At 48.3% G+C, this 25,865-nt stretch overlaps 12 protein-coding genes across 12 annotated transcripts; 6 read left to right on the top strand and 6 right to left on the bottom strand.

Annotated features, from left to right (window-relative positions):
- Positions 1 to 158: 158 nt before the first annotated feature.
- Positions 159 to 1,383, bottom strand: FTJAE_1130 (aldehyde reductase 2; the record flags this gene model as incomplete). The annotated part of the gene is made up of 4 exons (XM_037344229.1): positions 159 to 478; positions 529 to 654; positions 707 to 1,075; positions 1,131 to 1,383. The coding sequence occupies 4 exons, from the start codon at positions 1,381 to 1,383 to the stop codon at positions 159 to 161; spliced, it is 1,068 nt and encodes a 355-aa protein (XP_037211815.1).
- Positions 1,384 to 3,365: 1,982 nt separating this feature from the next.
- FTJAE_1129 (uncharacterized protein) lies at positions 3,366 to 5,043 on the bottom strand (the record flags this gene model as incomplete). Its single annotated transcript, XM_037344217.1, has 4 exons — positions 3,366 to 4,398; positions 4,454 to 4,635; positions 4,692 to 4,792; positions 4,845 to 5,043. 4 exons carry the CDS (start codon positions 5,041 to 5,043, stop codon positions 3,366 to 3,368), a joined length of 1,515 nt encoding a protein of 504 aa, XP_037211814.1.
- Positions 5,044 to 7,885: 2,842 nt separating this feature from the next.
- On the top strand, positions 7,886 to 10,043 carry FTJAE_1128 (primary-amine oxidase; the record flags this gene model as incomplete). The annotated part of the gene is made up of 3 exons (XM_037344206.1): positions 7,886 to 7,942; positions 8,001 to 8,432; positions 8,481 to 10,043. 3 exons carry the CDS (start codon positions 7,886 to 7,888, stop codon positions 10,041 to 10,043), a joined length of 2,052 nt encoding a protein of 683 aa, XP_037211813.1.
- A 198-nt stretch (positions 10,044 to 10,241) lies between these two features.
- On the bottom strand, positions 10,242 to 11,456 carry FTJAE_1127 (uncharacterized protein; the record flags this gene model as incomplete). The annotated part of the gene is made up of 1 exon (XM_037344195.1): positions 10,242 to 11,456. One exon carries the CDS (start codon positions 11,454 to 11,456, stop codon positions 10,242 to 10,244), a length of 1,215 nt encoding a protein of 404 aa, XP_037211812.1.
- A 500-nt stretch (positions 11,457 to 11,956) lies between these two features.
- Positions 11,957 to 12,379, top strand: FTJAE_1126 (heterokaryon incompatibility protein; the record flags this gene model as incomplete). Its single annotated transcript, XM_037344184.1, has 1 exon — positions 11,957 to 12,379. The coding sequence occupies one exon, from the start codon at positions 11,957 to 11,959 to the stop codon at positions 12,377 to 12,379; it is 423 nt and encodes a 140-aa protein (XP_037211811.1).
- An 858-nt stretch (positions 12,380 to 13,237) lies between these two features.
- On the bottom strand, positions 13,238 to 15,228 carry FTJAE_1125 (cocaine esterase; the record flags this gene model as incomplete). The annotated part of the gene is made up of 3 exons (XM_037344173.1): positions 13,238 to 13,795; positions 13,846 to 14,156; positions 14,253 to 15,228. The coding sequence occupies 3 exons, from the start codon at positions 15,226 to 15,228 to the stop codon at positions 13,238 to 13,240; spliced, it is 1,845 nt and encodes a 614-aa protein (XP_037211810.1).
- Positions 15,229 to 15,717: 489 nt separating this feature from the next.
- FTJAE_1124 (scytalone dehydratase) lies at positions 15,718 to 16,384 on the top strand (the record flags this gene model as incomplete). The annotated part of the gene is made up of 4 exons (XM_037344162.1): positions 15,718 to 15,745; positions 15,820 to 15,875; positions 15,928 to 15,969; positions 16,013 to 16,384. 4 exons carry the CDS (start codon positions 15,718 to 15,720, stop codon positions 16,382 to 16,384), a joined length of 498 nt encoding a protein of 165 aa, XP_037211809.1.
- A 534-nt stretch (positions 16,385 to 16,918) lies between these two features.
- FTJAE_1123 (uncharacterized protein) lies at positions 16,919 to 18,740 on the top strand (the record flags this gene model as incomplete). Its single annotated transcript, XM_037344151.1, has 3 exons — positions 16,919 to 17,011; positions 17,064 to 18,555; positions 18,619 to 18,740. 3 exons carry the CDS (start codon positions 16,919 to 16,921, stop codon positions 18,738 to 18,740), a joined length of 1,707 nt encoding a protein of 568 aa, XP_037211808.1.
- A 118-nt stretch (positions 18,741 to 18,858) lies between these two features.
- FTJAE_1122 (aromatic prenyltransferase) lies at positions 18,859 to 20,270 on the bottom strand (the record flags this gene model as incomplete). Its single annotated transcript, XM_037344140.1, has 3 exons — positions 18,859 to 18,985; positions 19,031 to 20,131; positions 20,173 to 20,270. The coding sequence occupies 3 exons, from the start codon at positions 20,268 to 20,270 to the stop codon at positions 18,859 to 18,861; spliced, it is 1,326 nt and encodes a 441-aa protein (XP_037211807.1).
- Positions 20,271 to 20,605: 335 nt separating this feature from the next.
- Positions 20,606 to 21,641, top strand: FTJAE_1121 (epoxide hydrolase 2; the record flags this gene model as incomplete). The annotated part of the gene is made up of 2 exons (XM_037344129.1): positions 20,606 to 21,127; positions 21,177 to 21,641. 2 exons carry the CDS (start codon positions 20,606 to 20,608, stop codon positions 21,639 to 21,641), a joined length of 987 nt encoding a protein of 328 aa, XP_037211806.1.
- Positions 21,642 to 22,212: 571 nt separating this feature from the next.
- FTJAE_1120 (cytochrome P450 monooxygenase) lies at positions 22,213 to 23,970 on the bottom strand (the record flags this gene model as incomplete). The annotated part of the gene is made up of 3 exons (XM_037344118.1): positions 22,213 to 23,116; positions 23,180 to 23,679; positions 23,728 to 23,970. 3 exons carry the CDS (start codon positions 23,968 to 23,970, stop codon positions 22,213 to 22,215), a joined length of 1,647 nt encoding a protein of 548 aa, XP_037211805.1.
- Positions 23,971 to 24,989: 1,019 nt separating this feature from the next.
- On the top strand, positions 24,990 to 25,756 carry FTJAE_1119 (Digeranylgeranylglyceryl phosphate synthase; the record flags this gene model as incomplete). The annotated part of the gene is made up of 2 exons (XM_037344107.1): positions 24,990 to 25,217; positions 25,265 to 25,756. The coding sequence occupies 2 exons, from the start codon at positions 24,990 to 24,992 to the stop codon at positions 25,754 to 25,756; spliced, it is 720 nt and encodes a 239-aa protein (XP_037211804.1).
- Positions 25,757 to 25,865: the final 109 nt, after the last annotated feature.

Here is a 25,865-nt window from a genome sequence, read left to right as displayed (position 1 = left end):
CGTTTTCCTCTATCATATGCAAACTCGTGTTTGTCAATGGTATGTTGTTGTTGGCACAAATTTAACTTTTTGGGTGATGGTCCGACCGTTGTCAACGTCTCTGCCCGCGGGGCTGAACTATAATTAAAATATTTACTTATTATGCCGGGTCTACGAATTTAAAGCTTGGGATCCTCCTCTGCCTTTGCGACAGCTTCCACATTAGACAGAATAGACTCCTCCAGGCTTGTCCAACCAGGTCGGCCGAGCTCCTTCAGAAGCTGCTCAGCCTTGTCTCTTGGCTCGATCTCATTGGGGTCCTCTCCGCCGGAGAAGTTCTCTGGGAATGTCCTGTTGGGGAAATTCTTCCTGAGGATATCAAGAACGGCGTCCCAGTTGAAGCGACCGGCGAAGCCAAAAATACGCTGCTCCTTGACATGTTCGAAGACAGCAGCTGCGACATGAAGTCTGCCAGTGTCATCGACATCAATGAAGTATTCTATGCCGATATCAGTAATTGATCATTTTTAATAGATGGTCGAGACTTACGAGGGACGACAAAGCCGTGGAATGGTGTTACTTGTCCCTTGAAGAGAAGCACTGGGAGGCCAGAGCTACTAGGATAGCCTTGATTCTCGGGGTCAATCGATGGACCCCAGTTGAAGTTGGGAAGAACTATCATCAGTCAGTCAGGGATCGCAATATAAATTTCTGTCAGCTGTCTTACCGGTGTTGACGACCAATTCAGGCTTCTCGCTACGGTGTTCCTTGTGATACTTCCAGATAGCCTGTTCCGCCTGTGCTTTGCTGGCTGCATACACAGCACCACGTCGGTCGGGGGTGTAAGGAGGATCAGCCCAAGCCTTCTTGATGGCACCTTCAGACCAGGTCTCTTCAGTCACCTTGATACCGGGGACATCGCGCTGAGAAACGACGGCCGCGGAAGATGATGAGGTGAAGACGAATCGCTTCACACTGGGCTCTGCATAAGCGGCCTTGATTGCCGCGACGGCGAAGTCAATGACGGCAGGAATAACATTGTTAGGATCAGCGTCCATGGACATGATTGACGCGGTATGCGCAATGGCAGCGGTCCCTGTAGATCTTGTTAGTCTCCCATCCCTCTGTCGACGTATTGAACTGGTTCCTACCTTTGGCTGCCTCAGTCAAAGCCTTGTCATCTGTCAAATCTGTCACCGAAACAAGCTCAAAATTTCCTTGGCCATATTGTTTGTCAAAGGCAGCTGTGAGCCACGAATTCTTCTCGACATCTCGAACAGTTCCGCGGACCTTGTAGCCATACTCGAGGAATTGTTTGGCGACATGAGAGCCGAGAAGGCCGTTGACTCCAGTGACGAGGACTAGCGAGCCTTTGGGGATAGCGGGGTTATCAAGAGGGGCCATTTTGCTGGATGTTGTCTAGTTAAATGATAAGAATAACCAGAACTGATTCTATCGTGTGGATACTTAGCGTATTTATATACCTCGCTGTCAAAGGATTCACCGCATAACCCCCGCACGGCTGTTGATGCAATATGGCCCTAGTGTGACTTGATTGTCCGCAAGTCCGCTGAGAGTTTGGCATGTTTTGGAGCCCTATCCGCGGGCGTAATGCCTGATTTGTGTTGGTGCTGCGCGCTAAGTTTCTAACATTTATAATCTGCCTCGGTCGGGTAGATTGAAACAACCGGGACGGGTCTATGACTACATGAACGAAACGATTACTCATCAATCTCTTCTCGATCATTATAAACCATTTGTAGCATTAATTCTTGCGACTTCGACTTCTTCCCTCTATATTTTTGCTCCTTCGGGATTCGCTCTGCGCGGAAATGGCGGAGCTCGCGGTGAGCGAACAGTGGGCTTTCATTTTGCAGCAGGGATCTTGAGTAGTCACGAAAAGCAGTATCCTTGCACTGGAAACTCAACCGATACAACATACAGTTTCAGCGGGCTGATACTGGAGGATCTAGGGGAGGAAAAAAAACTCAGGACCTTGACCCCAAGTGATAAAAATATTTAGGTAAATTTAGTCTAAGCTTAGGGGACTCTTTGCTAAGTTTAGTTCGACAACACCCTAAGGTACATCAAGGTTCGGTGTTTTCTTGCGCCCCGAGGGAGGACCTCGGGATATCAACAGCGTCGCCTTTGACCTTAGCTTTGTCTATATTGGTGAGAACCTGGATTATTTTCCAACACTCTAAAGTTGTGCAAGCGTGGTGAATCAGCAGCGTCCATCTGCCATTGTTCTAGTATTCCTGGCTGCACCGTATCCATACCTTTCAACCCTTCCATCGTTGTTATCTAACCGCCGATCAAACGTCATGCAAGGAAAGTTCCTTTGTTAGTGACATCGAACTTTATCAGTCTCTAATTCAAGACCACGCTCATCCAATCAAGCAGCTTGATACTCAATTAATTGACAGCTCAGTTTGGCAACCTGCACTCGAACTACGCTCTCTTGAGTATAGCATCAAACTCCCCACTCGTGATCCCAGCTTCATGAGATTTCGATATCAGCTGATATATCTTTAAAAATATTAATAGCTCGCGGCTATACTGAATCTAGGCCAGCCTCGTTTCTCCGCATTCAGCGTCTTCTCCATTTTGCAGTTAGAGCTTTCCCCAATCTCGGATCGTAGGCGATTCCCCCGCCACCCCGTTCAGGTCTTGGCCTTTGGTTATTTTCACGCTTAATTGCGCCGCTTTCATCATACCTCAAGCGACGACAATTTCCAAGACCTATACTGCATCAGGCCTTGGAGTTGATGTAATTTGCAACCACCAAGAAAATCACCAAGACATGGCTTAGGCTTCATTGCGTCATGGCGTGAATCGTCGCCACAGAGAAGCTACTGGATGCTGGAGGAGATGACGATAAATGCTTGGCGTTACATATGACCCTCACAACAAAAGTTGATATCGGAGTGATTGGTTTCACAAAATCGCTTAGGTTGGCGAATAAACCAAATCAAGGTACAAAACCTAGACAGTGGATTTATGGCGGACGAGGGTAAGCCTTTTATAGAACGATAGTCTACCTCTCACGGGTAGATATGAGTCAATGTTCACATTTTAATTAAACTATGAGCATATTGGTATCACTCTAAATGGCTGCTTTGCTAAGGTTCTCACCTACGTTTCTACCGGGGACTATGAGCTTGTAGCTTCTTCTGAATAGAAACGCGTTTGCACCAAAGACAATCATACAACGACGCTATGTATTGCATACGACGCGGTGGCACGGGAGAACATACGAGTCGAGGTTGGATAAAACTTTTCAATTTAGATTATCTATCTAGACTTCATCCAACACATCTTGTCCACCAGTATGAAAGGTTCCAACTCCTTCAAGTCAATTCGAGAGGGAAAGCAGATTGAAGTCTCTAGAGAGTATACAGGTATCGAGGGTTGTGCTCGCCGAGCTCAGCAATCTCCTCCTCAGTCTTGCCCTCCATGCGCCAGTCCTCCTGACCAGAAAGCTTTCTCTTGTTAAGACGCTTGAAGTGGAGGTAAACGGCAGTGTGAATGCAGACAGCAAGGGCAAGCATGCCAATAGAGGCACCATAGCCGGGACGGTAATGGGGCTCGTATTCGTTGCTGAACAGGAAAGGGGCGGCAACACCAGCTGAGTTTCCAATGGTGATGAAGATACCACTAGCGAAGGCACGCTTGCCATATCGTGGCTGGTTGACAGTGATCCAAGCCATACCAGATCCAGAGCCGGTCCAGAGACCAATAGCAACAATGAAGCATCCAGCATAGCTCATAGCAGTGCTTTGGTTGGCAATTAGAAGAATGTAGCCGACGATCATAGTCAAACCTCCTCCGATGCAGAAAAGTCCTCGCTGTTGGGTTCGGTCGCTGATGTTGGCACAGATCAGATAGGTGATGAAGCCCACGGCATACACAGGGACTGTGAGACCCTGCACTTGCTTGTCGGTCCATTGACCCATTTGCTTGATGATGGTTGGCAAGAAGACACTGAAGCTGTACAGGACAGAGTGACTGCAGTACTGAGCAATGGAGAGGGCCCAAATAGTCCAGTCCTTGGCTCCAGCAATGACATCTTCCTTGTGCATTTCCTGACCAGATGTTGTTTGACCAATCTCGGCTGCTCGCAGGTCCAAGAGGTTCTGTCGGTCCTCCTCAGTGAGGAACTTGGCGGTTGCGGGAGTGTTTGGCAGGATCCAGGGGATGAAAACGGCTGTCAGGACAGTGGGGATACCGTTGATAGTGAGGATCCATCGCCAGGCTCGCCACCCGCCAGCACCCTGTTTCTCGCCATCCCAGTTGTCAAGCTCACCGATACCGAGGGCAACGAGACCACCGACAGCTCCGGAGATGGCAGAGATGGAATAGAAGTAGGCATTGCGAAGAGAGATGTGCTTCTTGTGATAGAAGGTGGTCAGGTAGAGCCTGGAAAAAGTCACGGTTAGATATATATCACGAAATGGAGAAGTTCAACGCTTACATGATGCCTGGGAAGAGACCGGCCTCAAAGAAACCAAGCAGCAGGCGGCAAGCGACCATTGAGCCAAAGTTGTTGACGAAGCCGGTGCAAATGGCGACAATTCCCCAGAAGAAAACGAGACCGGCAATGTATCGGGCAGGCTGTAGCTTCTTGATGATAAGGTTGGAGGGAGTTTCAAACAGCTAAGAGCAGGTAAGTGGGCTGTTTCATGAAGGAATATAGAGTTGCTTCGACTTACACAATAGGTAACAAAGAGAATTGATACGCAGATTTGGAATTGATCCCTCGTGAGACCAAGCTCGTCCTCAAGACCGTAGAGTCGAGCATTGCCGATACTAACTATATCGAGTTGTCAATATCGATAAGGCTGAACGCTTCAGATCAGACTCACCTCGATCCATGAAGTTCATGAGGTAGATCCAGCAGACACAAGGAATGATACGTCGATCAAGCTTCCTCAGAATACGCTTCTCCGTCTGCTCACTAACATAAGGGACAGATCGCTCGTTGGTGGGACCATCACTCTGAGTAGCAATGCCGCCCTCCTCCTCCTTGGAAGGAGAGTGTCGATCACTAGAACCGATCGACATGGTGAAGAGATGAGACAGGAAAGCTGGAGAAGAAGAATTGGCAAGGAAGGGATCTGGAAGAAGAGCAGATGCAGGTGCAGAGCGAGACCACGCGACTGGGACATCGGGCTCCTTTTTTATAAGCAGAAACGCGTGTGTCGTAATGTAATGGTTGCAGCAGAGACCGCGCGGGGTATCAATGCCCAGACATTCTAATCCAAATTACGAAGGAAACCCGGTCCAAAGGGAGGATCCTGGAGTCTCCCCAGACCGCCAAGAAGAAGCAGTCATCGTCTGTGGATTCTTTGGGGGAGGGAGAGACAAGAAGTCGAAAGCTGGGGATGGGGGGCTAAGCTTTTGCGGAGCACGCGGAGTAAATCCTGTTACGACGGGAATACCAATTTCGCCAAGCAATAGCCAAGGTGTTAGTGGGTGGGAACGAAAATGAATCTGATACCCACACAAAACATGGAAGCATTGGAGCTCGTTATCAGGTGAGCATCACCCCAGCGACTTGGCGGAACTTGGCATCTTGTATGGGGAAGTCATAATAACGCATCCCAATCTTGGCGAGTAAGCTTGGTTGGTTCGTCGACGCTGTTTGTTGCTCTTGGCTGCCAATGACTCGGTCAAATGGAATGCACTCTCATTTAGGCAAGATGCTTTCAATAAAACTTGGCGGTTATATGCAGACAAAAAGTCTGTTCTCTGCTGTGTCAGTGATGACATCTCTTCCAAGAATGACAATCTTTGCCTCCACGTGCTGGGAAGGATTGTGATATTCCTCTTCCCCTCATCCCAACGATGCACGCTGATGCTTTTAGCCTTTAGATGACACGTGGAACTCGCGTGGCTTAGATTCTTTGTCTTCTCCGATCCTGGTTTGTCTCTCGGTAGCATTTTAGCTAATGAGTTTATCTTTGTTGTATGTAAGAGTTTACAAGATCCGACTCCTCACAGGGCGGGCTAAAACAAGGCTCGGGTGGCAATTCTCCGATCACGTTTATGGCCTTTCTCCGCATTCGGCAATCAATGCCCGACGCGCTAGACGAGCCCTAAATTGAGCCTTAATTTTTCTTGTTATGTTGCTGTCGCTCTGCCCAGACAATCAATTACAGCATCACAGTTGGGGTTTGTCTTGGAAGCCAAGAGAGAGGCGCTCATCTTCCAAGACTTTGTTACCGAGGTTTTGGACAGATCTTGATCCCGGACGAGCGGAGCAAATCAAATTTGATTGAGTTGTTGGGGTTGTTTCGTAATGTAATGCGCCCCGGCGCTGATGATGCTTGGCTGTCAAGATGTGAGATTCGCAACATTGCAGATTTGACAGATGTCATCTTAGCAGATCATTACTATACGCCAACAAATTATAATTGTGCATCTCATTTGTAATGGGAATGGAGAATTTGCCATCAAAGTCCATAACTGTTTTCTTAATAGCTGATTGAGCGTTTGATGACCCCCCTGTGACGTTTATGGGAATAACATCGAACCCACTGGAAGCTGTTCAAACCGCCAGCTACCTGAAAGCCAACGCGCTCACCTTCATTGTGCCAATGTTGATTGGCCAAAGAACAGCCTTTACCATCCATGTCTTCGGTTACCGGCGTTTTAGACCCCATCGCCGCCGGACGGCTCATTCACCGTTTCCGGGGCAAGGTCTGGGGTTACAGTTGTCGTCGACATGGAAATCTTGATCCATGCGATGTTCCCTTCGGATGTGATGATCCAGGACTCGGAGTTACGGTGAGCCAATTGACGGGCGCTTACCTCAGTCTAGAGAATCTTGGTACGTGAGACATACATTTCTCAACTAGCCAAAGGTTACATGCATTGCTTGGCAATAACCCCTAATATCAACACAGCCCCTGGGTCTCGTCATTGGCAGCTGCATGAGGTTCCATCTCCTCTGTCCAAGCTCATGCAAAAAATGGCAATGAACTGATGGGACCATCACTTATACTCATAGCACGGCCCTCAAAGGTCCACTATCACAGAATCCGCTTATCTGCCCCAGATTATAACGTTCGGGAGCGAGATGCTTTGTATCAAGATTAAGTTATCGTATGAGACCCAAAATTGGGTACGGGATCTTGGAGATTGGCTTGGCGAAATGCTTATGTTGTACCGCGTGGCGTCAGGATCAAAAATGAGGTTGGGTCTCACGAGCGAGGCTGAATTTGTGCAACATTCTAATTTTGATACGAATTTCTGGGCGCAAATTTCGAGAAACTAATTTTGAGCTTTTCAGCTTATGTCTCAGTTCTTTATGCACAGCAGCGGGCTCTTTGCCAGGCTCTTCTTTGAGCGCGCTTCGTGAGTTCACGTCGACATTGCGACCGCAACAGAATTTGCGAACATTCTATCAAGGCTCAACAAATGAGTCAAAGGGGTCTATCAAGACCTCATGAATGATCTGTGATAAGATACCGGGCCGTCACACAGATAAGCTAGAGGTTCCGGCCCGGAACCGATATTTCCTTTAGAGGTTCGATCAGCAAAACGAGCTACACATGGCAATCGCTAGTGCGACGCGTTGCCTTTGGAGGCAAGAGGGGAACCGCGTTTTATAACCTCCAAAGGCAAGGCTTTGGTGACGTTTCCCTTCTCTCGGGCAATACATTGGGGCTTTTGGTGGGATATCAGGAATAAAGGTCAAAAAACACCAACCGGGCCGGTCGTGAAGTTTATCTTGCATCGTCGATGTCATTAGAAGGCGCAACGTCATCCACCACTTGCCATCGCACTTTGTCGACTTTCTTCTGTTCATATATAAAGTTGGGCATCTTTGGTGATATTTTGTGTTCGTACCAAGTCACGCCGCCATTAAATCTGAGCCTCATAGACCATCAACACCGCTACAATGACTGCTGCATCGCCTCATCCGTTTGACCCTCTGTCGCCCGAGGAGATCTCAAGGGTCAGTCTTCATCAATGAATAATCCTCAATCTCAGCAACGATAAGCTGAGGTATCTAGGCTTCACGCATCGTGCGTCCCCACTTTGGCGATCATGACCCTAACTTCCGCGTCATCACTCTTCTCGAGCCCGCCAAGAAGGAAATGATCACGTATCTCGAAAAGGAACATCTCAATCAACCCATCGATCATATTCCAACTCGCCATGCTCGAGTGGAAGCTTCCATCAAGGCCGATACCGAAGGGAATCACCTTTTTGAACTTATCGTCGACCTCGACAATGACAAAGTTGTTAAGAAGCAGCATGTTGAAGGGAAGCATTCTTACATCGACACTGATTACATGAAAACTGTTGAAGCTGCTTGCCTCGCCAATGAAGAAGTTCAGGCTCTTATAAAGACACTTGATCTACCTGAAGGAGCGACTGTTGTCGTTGAGCCGTGGGCTTATGCGACGGATGGCATGAACGACATGACCCATCGAGTCAGCATGGTAAGCTTCTCTTTGCTTCGTATGTGCTTGGTATACTAAACCGAGCAGTGCTGGTTCTATGTACAACTGTTGGAGAACCCCAATGCGAACTATTACGCTTATCCTTTGGATGTATGCGCCGAGGTATCCGAGTCTCTTGGGGTCATTAAAGTTTACCGTCTACCAACTACACCAAACGAAAGAGCAAACAACGAGAAAAGACCATTTGATCGTCGAAGAATTCACTCTGCTGCGACTAGCGAATATCATCCCGACTTGCGACCAAACCCCAGGACTACTACCAAACCACTACATGTAACTCAGCCCGAAGGTCCTTCATTCCATATCGAAGGCAATCGCCTGACCTGGGAGAAATGGGAGCTCCGAGTTGGCTTCAACTACCGAGAAGGCCTCACTCTTCATGACGTTCGATATGATGGGCGAAGTCTTTTCTATCGCCTTTCGTTGGCTGAGATGTTTGTACCATATGGCGATCCACGAGCCCCGTATCCACGAAAGGCTGCGTTCGATCTTGGTAACGATGGCGCTGGTATCAATGCCAACAATCTACAGCTTGGCTGCGATTGCCTTGGGACAATTAAATACTTTGACGCTTATCACAACACGTCATCGGGCGAGCCTCTGAAACTACCCAATGTCGTCTGCTGTCACGAACAGGATGATGGAATTCTGTGGAAGCATACAAACTTCCGCACGAATGTTCCGGTCGTAACTCGGTCTCGAATCTTGGTTTTGCAGACTATCATCACTGTTACCAACTACGAGTATATCTTTGCCTGGCACTTCAGTCAGGATGCTTCCATCTTCTACGAGGTTCGGGCAACAGGCATTCTCTCCACTGCGCCAACCTCTATGGACCACAAGGGAACATATCCTTATGGAAACATCGTGGCGCCTGGAGTCATGGCACCATATCATCAGCATCTTTTCAGCCTTCGTATTGACCCTGCGATTGATGGTCATGCCAACTCACTCGTAGTCGAAGAGTCCAAGCCGCTTCCTATCGACGATCCGGCCGTGCATAATCCTTTTGGCGTAGGCTATGTGACTGAGAGTCAGGCCGTCGAAGAGGAGGGCGGCTTTGATCTTGACTTTACAAAAGCGCGCACCTTTAAATTCGTCAACGAGAACAAGATCAACCCCATCACCGGCACCCCAGTCGGCTTCAAGCTCATGCCCTTCTACAGCCAGATGCTTCTCGCACACCCTGAATCCTTCCACGCCAAGCGCTCGGAGTTTGCGGAGCATGCGGTGTGGGTAACCAGGTATGAAGACAACGATCATTTCCCTGCGGGTAAATACACGATGCAATCAGCCGGAGGCGACGGCTTGGCATCTGTGATTGCGAGGCGCCGAAACACCGGAGTTGCTCATTCCGTGAGGAACGAGGATATTGTCATCTGGCATACTTTCGGCTCCACTCATAACCCGCGTATCGAAGATTGGCCTGTCATGCCGAGTGAGAAGATGATGGTTGGCTTGAAGCCCGTGAACTTCTTCTCTGGAAATCCGGGGTTGGATGTCGCGCCTTCAACGCAGGAGAAGAATAAGAGTGTGCTTTATGTAGGAGAGGATAAGAAAGACTCTACATGCTGCAGTTCGAAGCTCTAAAGGCTATTAATGGTTATATCATAGTTGTGGCAGGGTTCTTGACGAATAGAGGTCTCGAAATCGAAGTCATTGGTTTTTCTACTTTCATCTACGTAAACTCAGGGTAACGTATTGTAGTTAAGGATAAACTTGATATATTCTTTATATGGCTTGTTTCCAGCTTATAAGTAAGCCCCAAAATGAAAGACCACGATAGATCTAAGCTTTCCCTTCAAGCTGATCGAGGGTTGGAAAATGTCGAGATATACTACCTTCCGGATAATATTTAGCGTGGTCGAAGAATGCCCATGCTCTTTGTCGGTAGATTCTCTTCTGTAGGTCAAAATAAGTAGACCAAATGCGCACCCCATAAGCGAACGTGATGCTACCATTGTCCCGGAGCGCTTGGCCGACCTCTGACCAATCGTCCCAGCGTCTGTCATCTAGCGGATGGTATACCCCTTCTTCAAAGATTTTAAACGTTGGCAGAAACCGAGTCCATTCCGATACCTTTAGGTGCATGGGCATCGTAGCCATGAACTGCATCGGACATCCTCTGTCGTCTCTGGGAACGCTAAGCAGCAGAGTCATCAGACTGAATCCAGCCAATCCAAGTTGTTGCGATATTGGGTTTTGAGGAAATGCATGCTTCGTAAATGGTTCAGGTGGCCCCAGCCATATATTATTAGGGCATCGTATTCCGTCATCTGGAACTAATTTGCGTGTCTCCCCGGCTGCTTCGGCCGGTATGTAAGGAAGTTGAGAAGTGTCATGATGAGCAAACACAGCACCATAAAGGTCTCTCATGTATTGGTATACGCATCGAAGTGCTTCAGCCTCGCCATGGCTGAACATCCTGAAATTTGAGGCAACGAGGCTCGCGACTCTCTCATCGCGTATTTTGGATACCAGCTCATATCTGAAAAATGCTTGAAACAGACGATATCTTTCAAGTTCTGTGAGCGTATCGACGCTGAGGATATCGACGCCGATGGGTTGGCCTCTAAACTGCAGCTGGTCGACATGATAACAAAGGCTTGGAATACACATATAAGCGCGAGGCGGATGGATAGATGTGGCCTTTGTGATATAGTCCTCGATATATCTCGCGAATTGGGCGTAGAGTCTGTCAAGTCGATCGATGGTAGCCGCATCATGGTGCAAGAATGGGTTCGGAAGCTGCCCCTGACTCCATTTCTCGATGTGTAACTGTCTGTTCTTCGACGGGAAATTTGCAACGACCAGAGCGTCTTGAAGTAGGGTCCCAGATAGCTCAGCTTCGAGGTGAGCCTTCTGAATGTACAGTTTGGATCCGCAATAATACCGGAGCATTGTAGGTGATGCGGAGAGAAGCGGCTTGATTTTTGATCTGGTCTTGAGGCAAAGCAGGATCATTACATTGATCTCGGGTGGAAGAGAAGAGAAACAATCCATGTTTAATAAGGCTTGGGGAGGCAGGGAAGGCTTGTCTTGATCCTTGTAAGACATTGTACTGCGTCGAACTTTTCTTTCTTTTTTATAGTTCAAGTTGTTGTCTGGAGGATGAAAGAATGAATGGGTCAGTTGCAGGATCGTCCTTTTTATAGGATTGTGGAGATGTGAGCTTAATGAAATACGCTTTTGACTACTGGCCTAAAATAAAGCTTAATGCGCAATCGAATGGATCTATAGACAACAAAAACACAAACTTTCTCAAATGTAAAGTCAGTTTTGCTCGCTTATTCCCGACTGGCCTCATGCCGCGGTGTCAGCCTCATGTGCGAACCCAGGCAGAAAGTGGCGTTACAGGCTACAGCTCAGTTAAAAGGTCTGACAATAACTTACTTCCCCGCTTTCTCTGGAATCTTGAGAAGATGAGAAAGAACTCTGCCCGCAGAAAAGTTGAGACGGTCACCTGATCTCTCTTAGCCATCCCAAAATACGCCGCAGCCAAAATGTCGGTTTCAGATGACTCGGATATCGAAAGCATTATCAGCGAATCTGAGGGCGATGAAGAGGCGGGCTTCGACGAGATTGATCATGAGTTCTCTGATGGTGACAGCGGCAATGGACAGGCAGTGAGCAAAGTGTGTCGCGACCGACAGATATTCAGAGCGACGAACTGTTTGCTAGGAATCGGACCTAATCTTGTTAGGAAAGGCGATCTAGTATGTGTTGTTGCTGGAGGCTCAGTTCCTTATATTCTACGACCTTTGGGTGATGACACGTTTTACTTTTGTGGGAGAGTGTTACGTGGCTGGATACTTATTTGGAGAGGCCGTGTCGGAACGGAAGTCCCAAGCACGGGCCTTGAGCTTGCGGCGATTTACTCTGAGGTAGACTCAAAGTCATGCCCATCTGTTCTATCCTCAAATTAACAGTCATCAAGTATATTCAGGCGTCTTGTGAAGTTACTTGCTGTAACAGTAGGTCCCCAGATACCCTACACTTGAACACGGAAAGTTTGAGAGTGGAGAACTAACTAATAGCGAAGGCAATCCCAGTAGCAGAGCGGAAGAACGAAAGCCCTTTCCTGAGACACGGCAACTGCCTCTAGAAAAGCAAAATGACACTAGCAAATAAGAAGAAGACCAATAACGAGGCTCTGTTTGAGGAGAAACAGAGTTTTCACCACCGTGCACGCTGGATAGTCCGCCTCATGTCAATCTCGCCGAGCCCAGCAAAAAAAAACTCTGCACTCGCTAAACAAACCGGCTTAGTCACTGTATCCACAGCACCTCTCTATAAAAGTCTGCTCTGCCGCCGACCATTTGGACTTTTCTTCTTTTCTTCTTCATGTCGACAATACTTCAGAGAATCATTTCTATAGTATTCGACCTTCTCTTGGTTCCCTAAAAGAGCCACAGATCCCACCCTGGTTGATGAATGAATATCCTCGATGCCCTAGAGTGAATACACTTTTTGGTCCTCTCGATCTGTCCGCAAGGATGGCGGTAATTCGCTCTTTTGAGTGGCTGCTGTATAGAGAGATGTTACTCTTGATGATCTCGGCCCTCGGAATGGTCTGCCTTCGGGCGTGTTTTTGGGGCGGGCATTGATGGACGTCTGACAGGCTTCTTTTTTTCGTTGCTTTCTGAGGCTTGCCTTGGTAGTGAGGAAGAAATGTGAACGTGATAGATGCACTGAGACTCTGATTTTGAGCGCTGAAGACGGTGGACTCTCAACACGCCCGATTGACGCGACCGAGGTGTTGCAGCTGCTGTCAGTTGACGGCACTACCCCATAATCACAGGAATGATCAAATGGCTGTCGTACTTCCCTCCTGTATGAACACAGTGTCGCCCTACATTCTCATCCTCTGGTTCTCTCAAGCGACACAAGTCAGTCTCAGGCAGGCACATATCATGTCCAGAAACATTAAGCGCTATGCCTTCTCCAGCGGCAAACACCATCCCGATCGGCCAGATTGGGATCTCCAGTCGGACAATTGTACCCGGACTGATGGGCTGTCGAACACGGTGACTGTACAAAACATCTGTCTCACGCGACAGATCGTCGGAAACAACAGGTCCACCTTCTCCATTGAGTGAGGCGTGGTGAGAAGCTCGAAGGAAGCCTTGGGGACCTAGAGTTTTCGCTGTGTTTACATCAGGTACCTCGTCAATCAGAACAGGACATGGGTAGTTGAGATGCGAGAGCTGCCGGCCGATGTTATCGATCTTACGGATCTGCACAACAACGTCAAAATCGTCATGGTCAGGGCATGACATGTATAACACTGCCTTTGGGTAGCCAGCCAGCTCAGTTGCGACGTCAAATGTTGCTGTGAAGGTCTAGCAATTTGTCAGTCCTGTGTATGCTCCTTTGAGATAAGAGGACTCACCAATCTATCAGTCAAACTCTTTCCTTCATATGACGTTATGGATTCCTGATCTGGTCTTGCATCTACTAATTTTGCTTTTTCCCCGTCAAGGTATAGAGTTTGTAGCCTTTGTCTTGCAAGCGGGTAGCTCTCCTTAGGCCTCTCGAGAACAGTCGTGGCGGGACTCCCATCTGCCTCAAAGCCAAGCAGTGAAAGCCGGACTCGAGGCGTTAAGGACTCCCAGTTGGTGTCTTTGCCAATTCCAGGCTTGCAATAGAAATCGAAAAACTGCTGAAGTTCATCCGAGACGGATGGTCGATACATGTCATACCCTTATCAATCAACAGATCAGCGACGTTCAACCATGAGTATAGGCTACTACTACACAGATTGGGATGGGAAGGACTAAAGATACCAGTTTTACTCACACTCTTGATACGGATGGACACGAAGCCATTTCTTCTTTGTTTTGGCTTGTCGGAAAGTCTGAAACGAGCCATACGTGTGCAACATACTTGAGTATGAAGCAACAACGTACAGAGGAATATTGTCGATGTTCTCAACAGGAATTCTCTTGGCCTCCCAGTAGTTGTCGTACAGCGGATGCTTCTCAAGCATAGCGACAACGTTCTCAGCACCTTCAGGCCCCGCTAGTCCATTTGAGATCATCCGGTGAAAGCCAGGAATATGGGGACGTCCTCCTCTGGCAACATAGTGACGATACAGATCCGTATAACCTTCCCAGGGTGCAATCGCTTTCAGTGCAGGATGGTGCATTCTGGAAGCGAAGTTGATCTGCGATATGGCTAACCATGAATTTCCTGCCATAACGACGGAGCCGCTACACCAAGGCTGTTTAGACAGCCATTCGATGACATCGTAAACATCCTCTGCTTCTTGTATGCCCCAGCGTGCAATGACTCCTTCGCTATGTCCAGCACCACGAGCATCGATGTTTAAAACAGCGTAGCCACGCTCAGCCCACTCAGCGGGATCGGGAGCCTCGAACTTCTCATAACCTGATGTGCGATCAAGCGCGATGCCCGCTCGATAAGGAGCCATGAAGTCGTAGTTCTGAGGTCCCGTACCAGTTTTACCGTATGGGCTCCACGGAAGGATACATGGAACAGGCTGTGTATCTGACGTTTCGGGGCGGAAGATATCTGCGTATAGACGAGCGCCATCGCGAACTGTAATGGCTTGGTCTCGCTCATATACAGTTGGTACACCGAATGGCCTGCGACCCGGATAGCGGACATGACCTGCTTCTAGAACTCGACGGCCTGGTTTGAAGCCGTCGTAATTGAAACGGGGATGCTCAGGTGCTGGAGTGATTTTGGATATGACAGCATCAGGGAATAGCTCCTGGATTTTTTGGGGTTGAGCAGTTAGGTTAGTTGGCATGATTTCGGTATATTACACGGTGAGTTGATTTGATTCAAGGATCCTCCTCTAGAAGATATAGATGCATTAGAGTAATGAAATGCAGGTAAAGACCATTCTTTAAGATGCTTCTGATTTGGACATATCCTGATTCAACTTCTCCGCTCGTACACTGCCGGACCTGCCGAGCTGGTATCAAGGTTCTCGGCAGTTGTTGCTGCATATCGAAGCCGGCTCAAACTTATATTCCCCGTGCCCCGACAGATGGTGTTAATTGGCGAACTTGACCAAATTTAGTTAGCGGCGTGGGAGATCCGCTATCGGGATACAGACGGAATGAGATCGGAAGTTCCGTAGTTCATAAGAGAGAGTGATTGCTTCTCTCCCTGACTTTTCATAATTGCCCAGTTTGTCCTTGAACCGATCAAGATCATTTATCCCCGTTTACATCTAGAATTGTTAATCAAAAGCTCCATATCTTTCATTACTCAATACTCATACACCGGCGCCATGGTCGCTTCAAGAGTTGATCCCGCCGGTTAGTGACCCTCAAACCATCAGCTAGCTGCCCTTCGTTCCGACCAAACGTTAATAATAGATGAAATAAAACAGATGCCCTTCAGGTTGCTGCAATCACTTTCGACTGGGGAGATAGCCTCGACGCAAAGGTTTGTAGAGTTATACCATGGGCAAGACCAAAACCATCTAACCGATTCACAGGACTGGGATCGCTTGGCCAGCATCGTCGCCCCGGAACTAGTTGTATGAGTTCCCGAAAATCACTAAACATTATTGCCGCTAATAGAGTATCCTTAAGGTCGATTACACTGTCGTAACCGGTGAGAAGTGGGATGCCATGCCAGCCAAAGACTTTGTCGCCATGGTCTCAGATCCTGGATTTGTCGGCGACCCTCTTGTTGTCAGCCAGCATTTCATCGGAGCTTCCAAATACGAAGCTCTTTCCGATGGTCGCATAATCGGTACTCACCAGTTCCGAGCTGCCCACCAGCGATACACAGGGCCCGATAAGAAGACTGTTGAGGCCAAGGGCCACTGCCATGCCGTTATGCAACATACTTATGCAAAGGTTGATGGGGAATGGAAGCTGGCGGGCTTGAAGCCGACCATGTACTGGAATGAGCATGATTTTTCCAAGATTTTCAAAGGAAGCCAGTAGAGTGTGTCTAGAACATGCGGTAGATCAAATAGAGTCCAAGCACCTTTCTAATTACTGTTATTCATGCCATTGTCCAGACCAGATAAATCCCGATTGATGATGATGACATTGAGAAATGCGACCGATCGATTAAGACCAAAACAATCTCCCTCCTTTATGCTTGAGTAAATATGGCCTGTATCGTAACTGCATCAACAAAAGAGAACTAAAACTGGTCAATTCAAAACGGAGGCAACCCTCCGAGTATATCTGTCAAAGCGCGTTGCTTATCGCACGAAGGTTACGCCCGCCCATGCTAGAAGGCATAACGCAATAGGCAAGTCTGCGCCATGACCTTTTTTGTTCGAAACATCAACATCATGAAACTAAGGATTAATGCGCCAAAATAAGGTTCAAGATGGAAATACGACGTCAATGCGCAGGACCCTGCGTGCCGTGTCCTCATGGCTTATAACTACGAACACAGATTTCCAGAAATCTTCTTGGGCTGGATTTCCTTCACGGCATTCGTTTTGACCTATATACTCTTTAATCATGTCTGACAGATCTTCGTGCGAGTACAGCGAAAGGGCTGGTGAAGCTAAGGAGAATAATAATGTTTCTAACAAGAGTCTGCTGTTGCTACTTGTAAGACGGCCTTCATCCTTCCAGCAATTCTGATCTGACAAGCTACTTGCAGTCTATCAATCTTGTCTACTTTGTCCAAGTTGCCAATGTCGTTGGATCCGGTGCCTTGACCAGAGACATCTCCGCTGTCGTTGGCGGCTCCAATGACTCAGTCTGGTACAGTGAAGTCATCGCAATCTTGACAGCTCTTCTCGGCATTCCCGCTTCCCAAGCTGCCGATCTCTGGGGTCGTAAGAGGATCCTCGTTTTCTTAACGAGCTGCGGCTTCATCGGCTCTCTCATTATCGCTAAAGCTTCATCTTCCGGCACGGTCATCGCCGGGTTCGCCGTATCAGGCGTTTCGTTTGGTGCGCAACCGCTTCTTCACGCCATTTCCTCCGAGGTCGTCGCTCGCAAGTATCGTCCTTGGGCACAGGGAAGTATCAATGTTGCTGCTTCCCTGGGAGCAATTGTCGGTCTTTTGATAGGCGGCGTGCTCACTAGACATGAGCACCACGATGGTTTCAGGGCCCACTGGTACATGGTCGCTGGCTTATATGCAGTTGCAACAGTCGCATGTCAGTTGTTCTACAACCCACCTCCAAGAGCCTTGGAAATTATCCTCAGCGTGTCAGAGAAAATGCGTAACCTGGACTGGGTCGGGTACGGCTTCTTGACTCCTGCGCTTGTCCTCTTCTGCATGTCTCTTGCTTGGAGCGGCAACCCATATTCATGGACCGATGCGCATGTGCTGGCCACTTTCCTCATCGGCATACTTTCTGGAGTAGCCCTTATCGTCTATGAGACATTGATCAAAAAGAACGGCATGTTTCATCATCGCCTCTTTCGCGATCGAAACTTTGCACTCGCTTTGGGCTGCGTCTTTGCCGAGGGCATGGCATTCCACTGTGGCAACAACTATTTTGCCTTTGAAGTCAGTGTTCTCTTCGCAACTGATAGTCTCATCATCGGCGCCCAGTACAGTATGGCCTTCATCGCTCTGGGCATCTCTGCCATCGTGAGCGGTATATGGTGTTCCATGAGTAAGGCTTTGCGCTTCCCCATTATCTTGGCATTTGGCTTCAAGATTCTGTTCATGGTCCTGATGGCTGCTGTCTCCAAGTCCACGCCTCAAGCCCTCCTCTGGATGTACCCCATAGCTCTCGGTCTCGGATTGGGTGTTTGCATGCCAGCACTGATTACAGTAGCTCATTTTGCAACACCTCGAGAATTGATCGCAATTACATCTGGTCTTATGATTTCTATCAGAAGCTTGGGGGGATCTATTGGTTTGGCTATCTTTAACGCCATCTTCTCTAACGGGGTTTCATCCAACTTGGGACCCAAGATATCTCATGCCGTCTTGCCACTTGGCTTCCCCGAAAGGGAGTTGCCTCAACTCATACCAGCCCTTGCCCATAACGATACAGTGGCTCTCAAGCATATCAACGGCATTTCTCCAGAAATAATTCGCGCTGGCGTTGATGGTCTTCTGGAAGCCTACCGCGTAAGCTTTCGTGGTGTCTGGTTGACCACTGCGAGTCTATGTCTCGTCGCCAGCATCGGTGAGTGGATGACAATGCCAAGGGAACGTCGTCACGGATTTGATTGCTAACCATTCATCTTAGCCGCTTTCTTTCTACGCGACCCTACCGAGAAGTTTACTTCCCAGATCGATGCGCCCATTACACCGGATATAGAGGTTGTAGAGACTGAGAAGAGGGCCAAGAGTCCAGGTGATTCTGCTTAGAAGGCTAAACATTTCCCGAGAGTGATATTTCACAGTTGTAAAGTTTAGTACGATATTGTAAGACATTAATCCCAATCTTCTCTTATTAAGTACGGTTCTCCAGCATCACAATACCCAATTAAGGAAACCTCACAAACGGTGCTACGTAAGTTGTCATATAAACCCCCTTCTTCTGCGAGAAGTTGAATGAGACAAAGGTATGCTCAGTTGGTGTCTCAACCGTATCATCGACAACATCGCTCCCACTACGGTTGTTAGTATCATGGCCGTCTTGATCAGTAGGAACTTACTATGCATCCGACACAATCTTCTTATATGTGCCCTCTATGCCCCAAGTCCATCCTCTCTTCCGAAAGACCTTCTCCATGGCTTCTGTAGCATCCTTATCGTTCTTGAAATACTGATTCAAAGGGACATAAATCTTGACCTCGGGGATGTCCTGGCCAGGCCTGAGCTCCCAGCTGAAGCACGCTCCGCTAACATCTGGTTTGTCTTCTAGTATCTTCTTTGAGAACTTCTCATCAAATACCTTATCCTCTAGCTCGTTTATGAGTATATGCCACATATCGCGAAGAATCGCTAGACCTTCCATTGTCGTGTTGTCTGTGACTTGACCTCCCAGGGTGACGTGCTGCACAACCGCTTCCCAAGTGTTGGACTGGGGTTCGATGTAGATCTTGACTCGAGCGCCTTCTTCGGGACTCACGCAGTCAATGCCAATAACCACAGTTAGCGGCGGGTCTTGATACAACTTGCTCTGGTACCGCTCGATCATGTCGATGGCCGGCCCAAATGATGGACCTAGAGGATCTAGTCGTCGGATGAGGTCAAACCCAGCTCTATCCGAGTTTTGCTTTGCTGTCATCCACTTGATAACAGGGTAGAAATACGCCTTCATAGTCTGCTTGTCCTCCTTGAGATCAAAAGCTAGAAACACTTTAGGTATACGAATAGTGTCCTTCGGCATCTTCTCCGCTAAATTCACAGCATCTTCCTCCGATGGATAGAATTCGGCGGCAAACTGATTGAACCAGCGGAGATCAGCACCAGTCTTCTCGGCGATTCTTGGAATGGGATCTTCAGTGACACCATCTGAGCCTGGAAACACGGGTTCGTAGCAGAAACGGACGTATGACTTGCCGCTGTCACTATTGTTGAGACTGGTTTCGAATGGTGAGCCATTTGGGGTCAGGAGTGATCTTGCGCGGTCCTTTCCAGGCGCACGCCCCATGGTCGGGATGATATAGTTGTCAAGGAACTCGAGATGAGCATCTTGTTGTTCGGGAGTGTAGTCTCCGACTGATTTGAGAAGGGATGCGAGAACCGGTTTGGTGTGCTTCCTCCAGAAGGCTATGCCATCTTCTTTGGCTTTGAGATCTGAGTGCTCGTTACTGGGAAGTCAATTAGGTCAGTATATGAGGCATGCTCGGACTTTTCGACTCGCCTTTCTCCGGTGCTTTGAAGAGCTTCTCCGTGGTCCATTGATGCTGCAGGCATTTTAGGAGGAAGAGGCTCTAATTTCGATGCCATATTGCGAAGAGCTGTGATCTTGATATCGGAATTTGGTTATGAGCCCAGGTTGTCAGCGCTGTCTGCTTTGCTGGAGATGGTTTTGTCACTGTAGTAATGCTCTGTCCGAGAAAGACGTAGGGGCTGATGTCTGAGGGCGGGGCCACTGAATACCCTTGACAGTGAGAAGAACAGGCAACGGCTCACTGAGTTTTAGCGTACAGCTACCCGCAGCTTTTATAGCTCGGCTTTCAGTGCTCTCTTTGCTCGGACAAAGAGGTTCCAACAATCACAGTTCAATTAGCGTTTTGCCTCTGATTCGCAAACTTCGTTGTTGGCGCTTACTTCTTTCCGTCATGGACAATTTCGATAAGCGATTCACCACGAGTGATGGTGATACCTACGCCTATGACTACATCCCAGCTAAAGACAACAAAGAAACATTTCTCTTCATCCACGGCTGCCCATCTTCGCGCTACGACTGGCGATATCAATTAAAGGACCTCTCAGATGCAGGCTATGGAGTCATTGCCCCAGACTGTCTCGGCTATGGCGATTCAGACAAGCGCGCTGACCTTGAGGCTTACAATTTGAAGCGTCTCAGTGGGCACTGTATAGAATTGCTAGATCATGAGAAGATTGACAAAGTCATCGGTGTCTCACATGATTGGGGATCTATGGTCATGTCTAGAGTTGTTGTTTGGCATCCTGAGAGATTTTCCAAGCTGGTGTTCATGTCAGCTGGCTATACAGCGCCTGGGGTATTCTTTGACATTGATGGATTGAATGTCTGGAGTCAGAAGGAGCTTGGGTATATGCAGTTGGGCTACTGGTACTTCTTCAACTCTTATGATGCTGAGCGAGTTATTCTTGATCATGTATGTGCCTGACCCAGTCCTGTTGAACCAATTCACTGACTTGTTGTAGCTAGAGTCATTCTTCCATCTTGCATACGCCGACGACAATGCCCTATGGATAACAGGTCTTGCAGCGATCAACGGAACACGAGAATGGCTGACATCTGACAAGACATGCCCTCTCCCCCCCTTCCTCACAGAACAAGACAAGGCCCGCTGGCTCGAGATCAACAGACGCAAGGACACCATCAAGGGCCTGCTCAACTACTACCGTTCCCTCATGCGTGGGATCCAAGCAGAGGATGAGGATCCACTGACAGATGAGCAACGCATGCTCAAAGTTCCAGTTCTTGGTATCTGTGGCGGTGGAGATATGGTTACACGGGCGGATCAAATTGGGAGGGGTATCACACCATATGCAAGCAAGGGCTACAAAGAAGTGGTTCTCGAAGGAGCGGGACACTGGGTCATGCTCGAACGGCGGGCCGAAGTGACGAATGCCCTTCTGGAATCTGTCCGTGAGGATTCATCATGAACTGCTGGGTTACAGCACTGGTTACCACTGCGTCATGTAGATAGGGGAGGAGTAAGCGGGAATTGACAAAAGTACCAAATTATCTTGGAAACTTGGCTTGCATGATCCTGCATCAAGATCACAAGTTTGAGGGATTAGATTACAATATGCACATATGTCGCTGCATTCATCTTCTTCTGATGTTCTCTGCCAAGATTTTTATTCTGCTGCCTTGTCATATGCGGGGTGAAGGATCAACGTCCATGGGTTAACTAACTATGCGGGGTATCACTAATGTAAGCGGGGGATAGCTCCCAGGGAAGTGAATCAGGATCATGAAATATCGTATTGGACGGGCTAACGCTTGACTAGGCAAGAAGAGCTGATTCTTTCGACTTCCGAGCTGTTCATGCATGCACATATGCTCTAGAGTCTGTCTGCTGAGACATTCGGGCTTTGGTCTATCGTATCTGGTCATAACCGGCGATCGGACTTTTCATTCCTATCATTCCTTGCTGTATCGAGCCCTGGAGGAAACTAATTTCTCACTGCAGCTTACTTTACATACATGCCGAGATCTATCTATGCCATTTCAAGCATGATTCCTCTTTTTCAACGTAATGAGGAATCGCCCGCATGGCTCGTCGATGGTAACTTTCCGAACATTCTCCGGTCTCTTGTCCAATCTCTCAAAGTCGTAATCCATAAGCAGATGTGCCAGCGTAAGCTTAAGCAAGTTACTTGTGAAGAACCTTCCAGGACAAGCTCCCCTTCCCAGACCAAAATTCAAGAAATCCGGTGAGATGTCCGTCATCTTAGGATGCTCCGGATCTTCCATTGATCGTCGGGGATTAAACCCGCCAGGGTACGTCCGCTCATCTCTCTGATAGGCCTTGATGGGTGCAGCAAGGATGGCACCCTGCGGCACATGGATGCCGTTGGAGAAAGTGAAGCCGCCCTGCTTACCCACGGCTCGCTCGATGCCCGTCTCACCGATTGGGTTGTACCGAATACTCTCTCGGATCAGGGAGTCCATTAGCGTCAGCCTTTGGAAGAATTCATGTGAAAATGCGTCGCCTTTGGCCATTTCCTGGCTTATCTCGGCACGCAAGTCGCTGATCATGGCTTCGTAGTCGCCTGCGGGGAGTGAGATGAGGTCATATACCAGATTGGTCATCGTGACGAGGTTAGTGTATGATTGGACAAAGTTTAGAACCATCATTCTGGCGACGATGACCATTGGTTCGTACTCTGATGGCCCGTTGGGGTCCTTTTTGGCGGCCAGGATGATGGCGCTCAGCATGTCGTTCTGAGAGATATCAGCCGCTGTCAAAGATAATGGGTAGATCTCAGCGCTTACAGGGAGATCTGGTTCGATGTCCTTTTCTTCGGCTGCATCAATAATGGCCATGCGCTCCTTCAGCACGGGCGTCGCGTGCTTGGCAGCTGTCTCAATGCATCGCATCAGCGGGCGGCACATGTAAGGCAGCAGAAGCCTGTAGAGTGTCAGCATCCTATCACTACAACTGACAAGAAACCAGTGTCTTGGGTTTGCTTACGGGCGAAGAAATGGTGGGATAAAGCGGGCGTACAGCGCTGACGCAAAGAATGTGGCGGCGTATTCAGCGGTAGCATCTCTGTACTCTTTGTTGTCACACAGAGGCTGACCTGAGATAATACGGTTGGCAGATCTGCTGAGAATAGCACTCGCTGTATCCCACATATTTATCTGCACAACACCATTGGAGTCAACCTTTGAGGCGACATTGTCATCTAGAGCAGCCTTCATCTCCTCATTAACCATGGGCATTTTGTCTGCGACCTTTTGGTACAGCTCTTTGTGGACAACATTTCTGTAGACGGGATGAATGACGATATGAGGACCAAGGGTGGTGTAGTCGGGAACAAGGGCTTGAAGAGTGTATCTCTTGAGAGATATGTCATTCTCAGGTTGTTTGACGTATTCATTAAGGAGCTGCTTGGGCACCATGAGCATGAAGCCGGTGCTGCAGTGGGGGATTGGCACGAGCTGAATGCCGCCATGGCCAGCTTCAAGTATCTAATCTTATAAGCTTTGGACACCAAAAGAGAAAAAGGTATAGCCTACCTTGCGATGAGTCTCCTTGAAATATTCTCTAGACTTGAGGGCAACTTCATATGATGCCTTCATGAATGTACCGACACCTTTCTTATCACCAGCCCAGTTGAACTTCTGGTAATCTTTGGAGAGTGCCGCTTGGAAAGCAGGCTGCATAAGGTGTAGCAGCCATGCTGCAGTGGTACCAATGACTGTGTACACAACAATGCGAGGCAGAAACGCCTGGACGGTGGTAGCGAGATTAACAGCCATTGTGACAAAGCCTGAGATTGGAAAGAGTGATGAATTGTCCCAAAAGTGGAGGTCAAAACAGCTTGTAAAGGTCTCGCTGATATTAGGGATGAGGTCAAGGGTAAAAAAGAATCTTGACTGGAGCAAAGACTAGAATATCTTGTTAATTCCTGCCCCACCCCGAGGATGCGACCGTCACTTTTTAGGATCCAACCCCAAGAACCTGAGTAGCCAATGATTTCTGTGAGAATGCTGCCGCCTGATGACGATCAATTATCTTCTGTATGCAAGAGTCTGGTTCAGGTTCAGATCGACTTCTTGGAAATATCTCGTCATGATTCAGAGCCTGCTGTACGAGCTCGCTTACATGACGAGAACGAACAACATTGCTCGGAGATATCCTTGTCCCACGGTATCAGTGATTGGATGGCATTCTTGTCGCGTACCCATTGGGCGATGAAGTGTGAGTGATAAAGTGAGAGGCTTGGGATGCATCAGTTACATGGTCCTGTTGTGGCCGATCGGACTTACTGATGGCTCTTGGTCAATGACGGAGCAGCTTGGCGAGAGGAGTGGTGTCGGAGTGGCCGTGGATCACTGAGAAACTCGCTGTCTGATGCCCGAAGCCGACCAGTGTCAGTGAAAGGAGGAGAAAGTATCGGTGATTGTGCGCGTGAAAGCATGGCAGCCCATCTCAAGTTGTATTTCTCTTCTTTTCTCGTCCTTATGACGGTCATTTACTTAGTACCTTTCCTTTGACAACCCTTCCATCTGCTGATCACACTCTCGGCTTTGATCAACCTTAAACATGTCCAGAACGTATACCTTTTACAGCCTCGGTGTTATGCCTGCATTGATGGGACTGGGGCACCTGGCTCCAGCCATAGGTGCTATACAGACTGCAACCGGCTCGTATCACTTTCCTGTGAGGCTACTCGGACTTATCGGCACCATATCAGCTGTCGTTGACTGCAAGTCATATTCTTGACCCTATTTAACTTCATCTCAAGGACATGTTACTAATTATCCTCCCCTTAGCTATGGATACATACAAAGATCTCTCGCCATCAAACCGACCTGCCAACTGGATATGGAACCTTTGGGTATATGGACTCTGGAGCATTGTCCTGGCCTGCACTGCAGCATTAGACCTTCACACCATATACGACATATACCGCGTCCTACCTCTTGGTCTGGCTTGGGGAATCCCATGCGTTCCGTTGTATTCGATCTCCAAAGGGTGGATTCTAAGCAAACCAAAAACTCTGGTAAGCTCATCGCTCATTTTATACATGACATATCCTTATAATTTTAGCTCTTTGAAGCAAAGTCTTTGGTAGTCGCATTCTGCATGGCAAGTGTTTGTGCCGAAGCCAGCATGGCCTACTGCTGTCGGCAGAAGGAGTACCAATGTGCGAGCAGAGATTTACGAGCAAGGAGCTTCTATCTCGCCGTGCTATACCAATTCTTCCGTGAGACATCATGTGACATCAGAGATATCCCAGAAGACACCAAGGAAGGTCTAAAGACATTGCCTGTCAAGCTCGGCAAGCAGAACACGATATTACTCTTGGCTACTGTTGGCGTTTTAGCCGAATCAATTCTCACCCACGGCATCGACATAACAACCACAGGAATTGTCGTCAAAGCCCCACAGATTGCCCGTGCATTCCTACGAGTTGGGTTAACGATGGTGGCATATTGGCAAGTCTTGAGGTTTCCCAGGCAGAATTCGTGGGCATGGGGATCTATGTCGCTACTGGGGTTGACTCCGGTGCTTTTTGCACAAGCTGCGCTTCGTGACTGAACGACATCTTGGGGAAAGTTCTGAAAGTCTCGAGGTTTATTGAGCTATATGAACATCATGGTGCGAGCAACCGGGGAGTTTTGGGGATGCCCTTAGATATAGATAGCGA

This window comes from Fusarium tjaetaba, assembly GCF_013396195.1.
Source record: "Fusarium tjaetaba strain NRRL 66243 chromosome Unknown NRRL66243_c0000023, whole genome shotgun sequence".
NCBI classification, from domain to species: Eukaryota; Fungi; Ascomycota; class Sordariomycetes; order Hypocreales; family Nectriaceae; genus Fusarium; species Fusarium tjaetaba.
Note: the sequence above shows the minus strand (reverse complement) of the source record. Positions and strands in the feature narration are given on the sequence as shown.